Source organism: Ranitomeya imitator, chromosome 3, assembly GCF_032444005.1.
Source record: "Ranitomeya imitator isolate aRanImi1 chromosome 3, aRanImi1.pri, whole genome shotgun sequence".
Classification (NCBI taxonomy): domain Eukaryota; kingdom Metazoa; phylum Chordata; class Amphibia; order Anura; family Dendrobatidae; genus Ranitomeya; species Ranitomeya imitator.
Window position 1 is genome coordinate 681,409,256 of NC_091284.1, and position 12,231 is coordinate 681,421,486.

The 12,231-nt window shown below is 41.9% G+C and overlaps 1 protein-coding gene across 1 annotated transcript; it reads left to right on the forward strand.

The window, feature by feature from the left end:
• The first annotated feature begins 564 nt into the window (after positions 1-564).
• Positions 565-2,439, forward strand: LOC138671721 (SCAN domain-containing protein 3-like). The gene has a single exon (XM_069759874.1). It carries the CDS (start codon positions 565-567, stop codon positions 2,437-2,439), a length of 1,875 nt encoding a protein of 624 aa, XP_069615975.1.
• The last annotated feature ends 9,792 nt before the right edge of the window (positions 2,440-12,231 follow it).

The following is a 12,231-nucleotide window of genomic DNA, read 5'->3' on the forward strand; positions in this document are numbered from 1 at the left end:
GAATACATGGGACTGTATGTATGAGGTTACATGGGATTGTATATATGAGGGGGTTATCCTTTTTTATTTCACTTTTTTAAAATAAATAATTTATTGAAAGGACCTCTGCCAGGCATATTTCACTCTTGAGGGCTTAAAAAGCAGCTCTTGTGGTGATAAGAAGCTGATTTAAAACCCCCAAGAGTGAACTCTGTGAGAGCTGTATGTGTGGAATAATAAATTTATATTTTGCCGGTCTTCAGCAGTCATGTCCTGCTTGAATTGACTCTAGTGGCGTAGCACTTTGCAGCCGGCTCTATTCTACTTATAGAGAAAGCTGAGTGCTACATCACTAGTGTCAATTCAAGCAGGAAATGCAGACCGTAGTAATATAAGTTATTATTCCACACATACAGCTCTCACGGAGTTCACTCTTGGGGGGTTTAAATCAGCTTCTTATCACCACAAGAGCTGCTTTTTAAGCCCTCAAGAGTGAAATATGCCTGGCAGAGGTCCTTTAAGTGTGGCAGATAATGCAATACTCTTCTATTTTAGTGTGTGGCTGCGCACACTATCTCAGCAGTGATGGAGAAGTATTTGAGAATGGAAAAGGCAAATGCCAAAAAGGACCCTGGACACAATTCTAACCCAGATGAAGGCCCTAGTATGAGAGGTCGACAAAAGAAAAAAGACAAGACGGTGAGCTCAAGACAATACAGTGAAAGCCATCTTTCATTTGGATTTACTTTCACTCGGGATGCGACAGCACCAACACCACTGTGCTTGGTGTGTGGTGAGAAGCTATCCAATAGCGCGATGGTGCCAAGCAAGCTTAAACACCATCTCCAAACGAAACACCCTTCCGTTCAAAACAAGCCGATGGAGCATTTTGTACGCTTACGTACAAACAATGAGAAAGGGGCAACTTTTTTGAGAAAAAGCACAAAGGTAAATGAGAGAGCCCTCAAAGCTAGCTACCTTGTTGCTGAACTCATAGCTAAATCAAAAAAGTCCCACACTGTGGCAGAAACAATACTGCCAGTTTGTAAAGCTATTGTAAATGAGATGCTTGGCCCTGACGCAGCCAAAGAGATAGCTAAAGTGCCTCTCTCTGATAACACAATTGCCAGACGGATTGATGACATGTCTGCGGACATTGAAACAGTTGTTTTGGAAAAAGTGCGCATCAGTAAGAAATTTGCCTTGCAACTTGATGAGTCGACAGATATCAGTGGACATTGTCAGCTGTTGGCCAATGTGCGTTTTGTGGATGGAGAAGCCATTAGAGAAAATTTCCTATTTTGCAAGGCACTGCCAGAAAAATCAACAGGAGAGGTAATATTCCAGGTCACATCGGAATATCTTGATAAAAGTGGGCTTACATGGGAAAACTGCACAGGTGTCTGCACTGATGGAGCCGCAGCCATGGTCGGGCGCATCAAAGGCTTTGTAAGTAGGGTTAAAGAAAGAAACCCAGATGTTCTTGTTACCCACTGTTTCTTGCACCGTGAGGCCCTCGTTGCAAAGACCTTACCAGCAGATCTAGCTCCTGTGTTGGATGATGTTGTGCACATAGTGAACTTTGTGAAGACGCGACCTTTGAGATGTCGCTTATTTGCGTCTTTGTGTACAGAAATGGGAGCAGAACATAAAATCTTATTGCTCCACACGGAGGTCAGGTGGCTGTCACGCGGCAAAGTGCTGGCCCGTGTGTATGAATTGCGAGAGGAACTTAAAATATTTCTGACAAACGAGAGGTCCGATTATTCAAAGCTGCTTGCAAGTGATGAGTGGTGTGCAAAGCTGGCATACCTGGCTGATATATTTCAATATCTGAATGAACTAAACACACGGATGCAAGGCCGAAATGAAAACCTGCTTACAAGCACTGATAAAATGAACGGATTCCGTTTAAAGGTGCAGCTCTGGCAGCAACATGTGCAGGGTGGCAACCTTCAGATGTTCCCGCTCACCGAGAAACTGCATGATGACAACACTGCTGCAATGTGCGAGGTGATTGGCAGTCATTTGAAAACTCTTGAGGAGAAGTTATCGTTTTATTTCTCTTCAACCTTCACAGAATGCCTTGACTGGGTTAGGGACCCATACAGCTCATTATCCGTTGCTGGAAAGGACATGACTTTAAAGGAGCAAGAGGAACTCATTGAACTGAAGCAAGATCGCGGTTTAAAGCTAAAGTTTGCTGATCTTCCTTTGGACAGTTTTTGGTTATCTGTTGCCAAGGAGTTCCCCATTCTGGCCAACAAAGCTATTTTGACATTGCTCCCATTTTCGACCACATATCTATGTGAGCTGGGCTTCTCAAGCTTGACTGCGATAAAAACTAAAAACAGGGAGAGACTGAGAACTGTTGAGGAAGAGCTTCGTGTGTGTCTTTCCACCATTCCTGCTAGGATATCCCTTTTGTGTTTATCGAAACAGGCCCAGGTTTCATACTGAGTGAGTATAAATACATTTAGAATCTATATTATTAACTATATGTATAATATGTACTGTCTTAGTGTCATTTTGTGCCATTTTGGTTGGTGGTGTGCCGCGGCTCAAAAAAGGTTGAAAATCACTGATCTAGACTGTATGGGAACACAATGTATGGGCACTAGACTGGCAGATTTTCAATTCTACAGAAAAAAGCCTGGTGTGTCTAGTTTTACCTATTAACCATTGCGTACCTGACAAATTTACAGCAAATACAAAAATGTCATTATTATAAAATTCTGTGAGGCACCTATGAGTCAAAATACTCGCTACACCCCTAGATGAATTCCTTGAGGGGTCTAGTTTCCAAAACAGGGTCACTCCTGGGTGGTTTCTGCTGTTTTCATATGTCAGGGGCACTTCAAATGCGACATGGCATTCACAATCTATCCCAGGCATGCTTTCCTTTCCTAGCCCTGCCATGCGCCAAGCAGAAGGTTTTGACCACAGATGGGGTATGGTCGCATTCAGAACAAATTGCACAATATATTATGGGGTCTGTTTTCTCCTATTATCCATGGTAAAAAAAATTACAAATTTGGGGCGAAAACAACATTTTGGTGAAAAATGAAAATTTTCAATATGACAACCCAAGGTTATTAAATTCTGTGTAGTACCTGTGGGTTGAAAATGCTCACTATACCCCTGGATGAAATCCTTAAGAGGTTTAGTTTCTAAAATGGGATAACTTGTGTGTTTTTTTTTCACTGTTTAGTCACATCAGGAGCTCTCCAAACGCGACATGACGCCAGCAGACCATTCCAACAAAGTCTCCGTTCCAAAACGTGACTCCTTCCTTTCCTAGCCCTGCCGTGCACCCAAGCAGCAGTTTTCCTGCACATATGAGGAATCGGCGTATTCAGGAGAAATTGCACAACAAATTTTGGGGTCCATTTTCACCTGTTACCCTTGTGAAAATAAAAAAATCACGGCTAAAAATACATTTCTGTGGGTAAAATGTGATTTTTTTTTTTCATTTTCTCTACGTTCTAAACTTCTGTGAAGCATCTGGGATCTCAAGGTGTTCACCACATATCTGGATAATTCTTTAAGGGGTCTAGTTTCCATAATGGGGTCAATTGTTTCTACTATTTAGGCACATCAGGGGCTCTCCAAACGCCTCGGCATGGCATCTGCTCTCGATTCCAACCATGTGCTACTTCTCTTCTAAGCTCTGCCTTTCGCCCAAACAGTGGATTTCCCCCACTTATGGGGTTTCGGCTTACTTTGGAGAATTTTCACAACTAATTTTAGGGTCCATTTTCGCCTGTTAAATTTTTGTGAAAAAAGTTAAATCTTTTTTTTTATATATTGCTTTAGTTCTTGTGAAGCACCTGAAGGGTTAATAAACTTCTTGAATGTGGTTTTAAGTACTTTGAGAGGTTAGAATAGTGTCACTTTTGGGTATTTGCTGTCATATAGACTCTCCAAAGTCACTTCAAATGTGATATGGTCCCTAAAAAAATAGTTTAAGGGCTTTATTTAAAAAATAAATTTAGAAAATTGTAAAATGTTCAAAATTGTTGCCAAATTTCCATTTGTTTTCATAAATAAATGCAAGTCATATCAAAGAAATATTACCACTATCATGTAGTACAATATGTAACGAAAACACTTTCTCATAATCAGTAGGATCCATTGAAGCATTCCACAGTTATTACCACATAAAGTGACACTGGTCAGAATTGTAATTTGGTTTGGTCATTTAGGTCAAAATTGGCTCTGTCACTAAGGAGTTCACCATCTTCTTTTGGGTAATCCATTTCCCCAAATCAATTTTAATCCTTTTTGGTGTAGATTAATTTCCAATAAATATTATATTTAATATATTCCATTGTATTTCATATTTGTAGTCAGCTGACCATATAAATCAGAACAACATCGGAACAGATTGCACACACTGGCCGGCTGCTCTTCTGACAGCTGTATAGAAATACATGCAGATGCCATTCTTGGGTTGGGAGAACTGCTGGCCAATCCGTGCACTTCGTTCCAATCCTGGTCCAATTCATAAGGGCATCTGACTAAGTTCCCACAATGAGTATTTGGTGCATTTTTGGTACATTTTTCAAGTAACATTAGGTTACTTTAAACTTTTCATTTAATTTTTTATTTAATTTTTGTGTTTTAAGTTGTTGTTTGTCTATTTTTAGTACCGTATATCATATTTTAAATAAAACTGTTTTGGAATCTTTCTGCTGTTTAGTTTTTATTTAAAAAGTATTGATAAACTCATGTCCTAATAACATGTGTTTTTATTGCATTTCTTATGCTGTTTTCGACTGATTCTTCATTTGTGATTTTTCAAAAAGTTGACATGTTTCTGAAAAAATGTTCTCCAATCCTACTCCTAAAGTGATTATATATACCCCAGAAATCTTGGTGCAAATTTTGCCATTTTTTTGGAACATGAGACTTTTTGTGATAAGTTAAACCAAAACTAAAACACATTTTTGATTTTGTGGAAAACACAAAACAATGTGATGGTATACAGACAAGGTGTAAGTTGGACACCATACTCAAAAGCATGAATGGCACAAGGTAAAAACTAAAATTCAAATCTTGATGACAACTGTAAAGCTTGTAGGACATTTTTTTATTTGGTTATGTGTCGCTACATCAAGACTCACCATTAAAGACTCCCCTGTGATTTCTTAATTGTACCAAAACCTACAAGGGGATACTCTGAGACCATCTGTCTGGAGATTAAACCTCAGCTAATAGTTGGTTTTGCAATTTGACAATAATTCTAAAAACATCAATACATCGACTAGGAAGCTTCATTGCCATGGCAGCTGCCACCCTATACTGATGCAAATCGATTCTAGTGGTCTTCTGACCTTGCTTAAGTTTCAGCTGTCATCTCTAGTTGGTGCCTCTTGGATTTGTAACCATCTGTTCATCTCTCCAGTTTGACCTCCTATTTGAACTTCGGACTGCATCTGCAGAGTGCTCTGCATTATTTGTTCCTTATTGACCACTCAGAGTTTACTCATGGCTGCAGCCTAACTGCTTGTCTATGCCTAACCGCTGAGACTGCTAATTGGTGACTATTCTGAGGAAAGAAGTGTCCCTTGGACTACTTACCTCACTTTAGTCAGCACCAATCTGGTTGCAGTGCCAGGTTCTACTTTTAAAAGTTGAACATCCTCATCCTTCAGCAATACACTGACTTCAGGTGTATCTCTAGCTTCATCTTATGGGATCAATTCCACACTTTCCAGCTACCCCAAATATTTGCTATTTCTTTGTGAACCAGTGTTCTTTCTATTTTGAACTCTGTCACATAATTTTCCTCTACATTTTGTCAATAAGGTACTCTTTATCGTTCTGCAACAGCATTTTGGCATACCTTGATGACATCCACATCTTCTCCAAATATCTTTTTTCATGTCAGCAACATGTGTGAGCGGGTGAAATAAGTATTGAACACGTCATCAATTTTCTAAGCAAATATATTTCTAAACATCCTATTGACATGATATTTTCACCAAATGTCAGTAACAACCCATGAAACCCACACAGACAAAGAAATCAAACCATAGAGTTCCTTAAACTAAGTTATGTGTAATAATGAGAAATTATACTGGAAAAAGTATTGAACACATTTACTGAAATTTAAACAATACTTTGCACAAAAGCCTTTCTTGGTGATGACAGCTTCAAGATGCCTCCTGTAGGGAAAAACTAGTCGCATGCATTACTCAGGTGTGATTTTAGCCTACTCTTCCATACAAACACTCTTCAAATCCTGAAGGTGCTGTGGGATCCTTCTATGAACTCTAAGCTTTAGTTCCTTCCATAAATTGGATTTGGGTCAGGTGTTTAGCTGGGCCATTCTCGCAGCTTTCTTTTCTTTTTCTGAAACCAATTGAAAATTTTCATGACTGAGTTTGGGATCATTGTCTTGCTGAAATGTCCATCTTGGTTTAATTTTCATCATCCTGGAAGATGGCATCAGATTTTTTTTTCAAAAATGTCTCAGTACTTTTGGCCACTCATCCATCCTACAATTATATGAAGTTGGCCAATGCCGTATGCTGAAAAACAGCTCCACGCAATTGTGGTGCCCCAGGGTCCTGGTCATCATGGTAGCATTGCTTTCCTCACGGGGAGAGTGATGTTACATTTGGAAGTGATGAAGGATAACTCTCATCAGGTAATCACAATGCGCACAACATGTTCACACTCCAAGCCACAAGGGGGAGCTTTTGATCCTATTTACTGGGTGACTCCCCTATATACATTGTGGTGTGGAGGGAAAGAGAGTTCAGATTGTCAGAGGGACAGAAGAGAGCAGACGGACCTAGAAGGTCAGAACGTCTGAAGGGGCCATGTTGTCTGAAGTACTACAGCTCCTGGAAAGCGACATACAGAATGCCGAACATTGTTCAATGAACGTGAAGGAGAGCGAAGCACAGGAGAGTAACATCAGGGGAGACTAGCTACGAGCAGGTTGCCTCCCTCTGAAGCGCAGATAACCGGTAGCTGGACCACAGAGGTTGTAAGGGACTCTACGACTTACAGCAGAGACCGGCAGGACAGCTGATCTGCAAGTTACCTGTCCACCTTAATACCTAGGAGGCACAGTGACACCTATAGAGCCCTGGGCGTGCTAGAGTCCCTGTTAAAAGGCTCAAGTCACCAGTCATATGGGTTAGGTCCTATCCTATATGGGGGACAGAGAGAATAACTGTGAGGACCTTACCTGAAGCCATAGGCAGTAAGGGACTACAACACCACCGTGCTAGAGGAAGGCTATCATCTCCACCTGGTAAAGGGGAACTCTGGATTTGCTTCCAAGCTGGCCGGACCCTGCCTGCCCTTTGATCTGGTACCCTGGACTGTGGCTGCCTGAAGTCTTGTGTGCATTGTGATTACCTGATAGAAGAGATCCTTCATCGCTTCCAAGCGTGACATCACTCTCCCCTGTGAGGAAAGCAATGCCACTGTGACAACCAGGACCCTGGGGCGTCACAGAAGCATTGAACAATGCTTACCCCATGAAAGCCATTAGATAGCAGAAATCTTCACTAAAAATCTACTGAGAGAGGAGGCATTGAATAATACTTACCCCAAGAAAAGGCCATCTGACAGTGAAATTGCTCTCAGCAATCCCACTGTGAGGGTAGGAATCATACTCACCCCTAAAAACTAATAGTAACAATCAGGAGATTGATAAAACAATATAGACATTGTCTTTTTAAATAAGCACAACTTAAATAGCATAATTTAATTACAATAATAAAAGTTATATTTTAATCTTATTATCTTTAGTTGGGGTTTATTTGCCAATCGGCAACTTGTAAATTATACTTTGGATAAATGTTTTCCCTGAGAGTAGTGTCTAAAGTCCCCATGTTCTCTATATTTTTTCATACAAGTTGTTTGCAATAGCATGTTTAGATTCATAAAATTTATGAGAATATCTCTTTCTTATAATGTCAGGAACATTTTTCCAACAGGCCGTTATAGAATTTTTAACGATAGAAAAAATATTAATTAAAATGCATCTCAGAGAAGGCTCTAAGTGTTCCATATGTAACGAAAGGAGTGCCATTTGGGGATTAATATGTATTTCTTTTAATTCATTTATTAATGAATAATTATTAATGAATATGAATTACCGTATATACTCGAGTATAAGCCGAGATTTTCAGCCCAAATTTTTGGGCTGAAAGTGCCCCCCTCGGCTTATACTCGAGTCACGGTAGCGGTGGGGTCGGCGGGTGAGGGGGTGAGGGCGCTGGGGTATACTTACCTAGTCCCAGCGATCCTCGCGCTGTCCCTGCCGTCCCACGGGCTTCGGCGCTGCAGTTTCTTCCTCTCTTCAGCGGTCACGTGGGACCGCTCATTACAGAAATGAATAAGCGGCTCCACCTCCCATAGGGGCGGAGCCGCTTATTCATTTCTCTAATCAGCGGTGCCGGTGACCGCTGATAGAGAAAGAAGCTGCGGCACCGAAGACAGGAGGGGACAGCGCGAGGATCGCCAGGACTAGGTGAGTATAGCATATTCACCTGTCCGCGTTCCAGCCGCCGGGCGCCGATCCATCTTCCCGGCCGGCGCCTCCATCTTCCCGGCGTCTCTGCTCTCTGACTGTTCAGGCAGGGGGCGCGATGACGCATACAGTGTGCGCGGCGCCCTCTGCCTGATCAGTCAGAGCAGAGACGCCGGGAAGATGGAGGCGCCGGAACGAGACGCCGGGAGCTGCAATCAAGGGAGGTGAGTATGTGTTTTTTTTTCTTTATTGCGGCAGCGGCGGAACAAATTTATGTGGAACAGCTATGGGGCACAGTGAACGGTGCAGAGCACCGTATATGGCACAGCACAGCTATGGGGCACAGTGAACGGTGCAGAGCACCGTATATGGCACAGCACAGCTATGGGGCACAGTGAACGGTGCAGAGCACCGTATATGGCACAGCACAGCTATGGGGCACAGTGAACGGTGCAGAGCACCGTATATGGCACAGCACAGCTATGGGGCACAGTGAACGGTGCAGAGCACCGTATATGGCACAGCACAGCTATGGGGCACAGTGAACGGTGCAGAGCACCGTATATGGCACAGCACAGCTATGGGGCACAGTGAACGGTGCAGAGCACCGTATATGGCACAGCACAGCTATGGGGCACAGTGAACGGTGCAGAGCACCGTATATGGCACAGCACAGCTATAGGGCACAGTGAACGGTGCAGAGCACCGTATATGGCACAGCACAGCTATGTATGGGGCACAGTGAACGGTGCAGAGCACCGTATATGGCACAGCACAGCTATGGGGCACAGTGAACGGTGCAGAGCACCGTATATGGCACAGCTATGGGGCACAGTGAACGGTGCAGAGCACCGTATATGGCACATCTATGGGGCACAATGAACGGTGCAGAGCACCGTATATGGCACAGCTAGGGGGCACAATGAACGGTGCAGAGCACTATATGGCACAGCTATGGGGAAATAATGATCTATTTTTATTTTTGAAATTCACCGGTAAATGCTGCATTTCCACCCTAGGCTTATACTCGAGTCAATAAGTTTTCCCAGTTTTTTGTGGCAAAATTAGGGGGGTCGGCTTATACTCGGGTCGGCTTATACTCGAGTATATACGGTAAATGAAATTATTAATAATGAAACCTGAGAGCATAAATCTTTTATTTGGGGGCAATTCCAAAATATAGGGTAATAGGTCACTATTCATGAAGAGACATGCAAATGTTAAAAGCATAAGTTAATTTTAGACCTTTCACCCACTGATCTTCTGTAAATGATTTTTTACGATCTAACTCTCATTTACCCTATGAGAACTCTCAACAAAAAAGTATCTTTAATCAAGATAATCATATATGTTTCTTGTTTGCCAAAGGAATTTCTTTTACATTTTCGAGGAGCAACCCCACTGCCCCAGAAATAGAAAATAAACCAAATAAAAGTGTTTTAATTGTTCCATTTACAAACATGTAATAAAGAAAGTCTGTGTTTGAAGTGTATGTTTTTGTATGAGTACCTGTAATGGGATGGAATTCTCCACATCATGTAAATCTTTAATCTATTTTTATTCCTGCAGGAACCCATGATACAGGGATTATCTACTTGGTCATAAATTCAATAAAAGATGATGGAATATTTTTTATTTGATCATAGGTTTTCCTATTCGATTTAGGCAAAATTGTCCAGGCCGAAATTGTACTCTGAAAAATTGGATGCAACGGGTCCAAAAGGGAGGGATTAATTAAGTGACTTATCAGCAAATCCTGAAAGAAACAATTATTATTTCCTGGCAGTTCAAGGTCCAACCAAGCAGAAGAGGCGTCTGTTTTCAGCCAAAGCGTACTTTGCTTAATGAGATTAGCATAGAAATAGCTTAAAGGTACCGTTACACTAAACGACTTACCAACAATCACGACCAGCGATACGACCTGGCTGTGATCATTGGTAAGTCGTTGTGTGGTCGCTGGGGAGCTGTCACACAGACAGCTCTCTCCAGCGACCAACGATCAGGGGAAAGACTTCGGCATCGTTGAAACTGTCTTCAACGATGCCGAAGTCCCCGGGTAACCAGGGTAAACATCGGGTTACGAAGTGCAGGGCCGCGCTTACTAACCCGATATTTACCCTGGTTACCATTGTAAAAGTAAAAAAAAACAAAATCACTACATACTCACATTCCGATGTCTGTCACGTCCCCCACCATCAGCTTCCCGCACTAACTGTGTCAGCGCCGGCCGTAAAGCAGAGCACAGTGGTGACATCACCGCTGTGCTCTGCTTTACAGCCGGCGCTGACAGTCAGTGCAGGGAAGCTGACGGCGGGGGACATGACAGACATCGGAATGTGAGTATGTACTGGTTTTTTTTTTTACTTTTACAATGGTAACCAGGGTAATTATCGGGTTACTAACCGCGGCCGTGCACTTAGTAACCCGATGTTTACCCTGGTTACAAGTGAACACATCGCTGGATCGGCGTCACACACGCCGATCCGGCGATGACAGCGGGTGATCAGCGACCAAAAAAAGGTCCTGATCATTCCCCAGCGACCAACGATCTCCCAGCAGGGGCCTGATCGTTGGTCGCTGTCACACATAACGAGATCGTTAGCGGGATCGTTGCAACGTCACAAAATGCATGACGTTGCAACGATATCGTTAACGAAATCGTTATGTGTGAAGGTACCTTAACAGATTTGGAAGGCCCAAACCTCCTCTAGATTTATATTTCCATAAAATATTTTTAGAGATTCTTTCTCTCTTTTTGTTCCAAATAAAACTATTTATCAATGTTTGTAGCTCTATGTAAAAAAAGAGGGACTGGTAATGGCAAGACCCTGAAAATATAAAGGATTTTGGGAAGAGTAAACATTTTGAAAGCATTTATTCTGCTTAGCCAAGTCAATTCCAATTTCCCAAAGTTGTTCAAATCTTTCCATGTTGAGCTACAAATCAGTTCCATGTTAAAGCTAATAGTCATTTTATGATTTTTAGTGAGTTGCATCTCCAAATATGAAACTGACTCAAAATTTTTGAATTTTCAGCATTAATTTTGAAATAAGATGCATTGGTTAAATTGTCTAATATAGCCTGAATTTCTTTGATGACGTTATATGGATCTAAGAGGGAAAGCAATATATCATCAGCAAATAAACGAACTTTAAATATGACTATAAAGCCATAATTGTAGATAAAAAATTATCATTAAAACCAAATTTCATGAATGTAGATTTAAGATATTTCCAGTTGATTCTATCAAATGCTTTCTGAGAAGATGAGAAGCGAAGTACAGACCATATTGGCAAGCTAGTTCCTTCAAGAAGGAACAGGACATGGAACCGCGGGTTGAGAATAGGACTCTCACTAACTGGACTATACTAGTGTGCTGGATGGTGCTGAAGACAGAGAGACTTGAGGCAGGAGCAAGTAAACTTGAAGAGGTAGAGAGATTGTGTGTGAAGATGCTCCTTATTGTGAAAAAAACGTTTGTGAAGTTTTGCACCCGATATCTATGGTACATAATCCCACCAAGTTAATGTTGAGTAAAAAATGTTTAATTGTTAGTGGTGAACTGTCTAACATACTGTCCTGGCCAGCCGAAGTCACCGGTATCATGTGGTCTGCAAGGAACCCCACCTTCATGTAACGTGCAGGCACATAAGAGATGAGTACCTCATCTATGGCTATTGCCCCGTGCCAGGTTACAGTGGGCCAAACATTTCAATATACCTTGCTAGCTGCTTTTTTTCCCTCAATCTCCACCT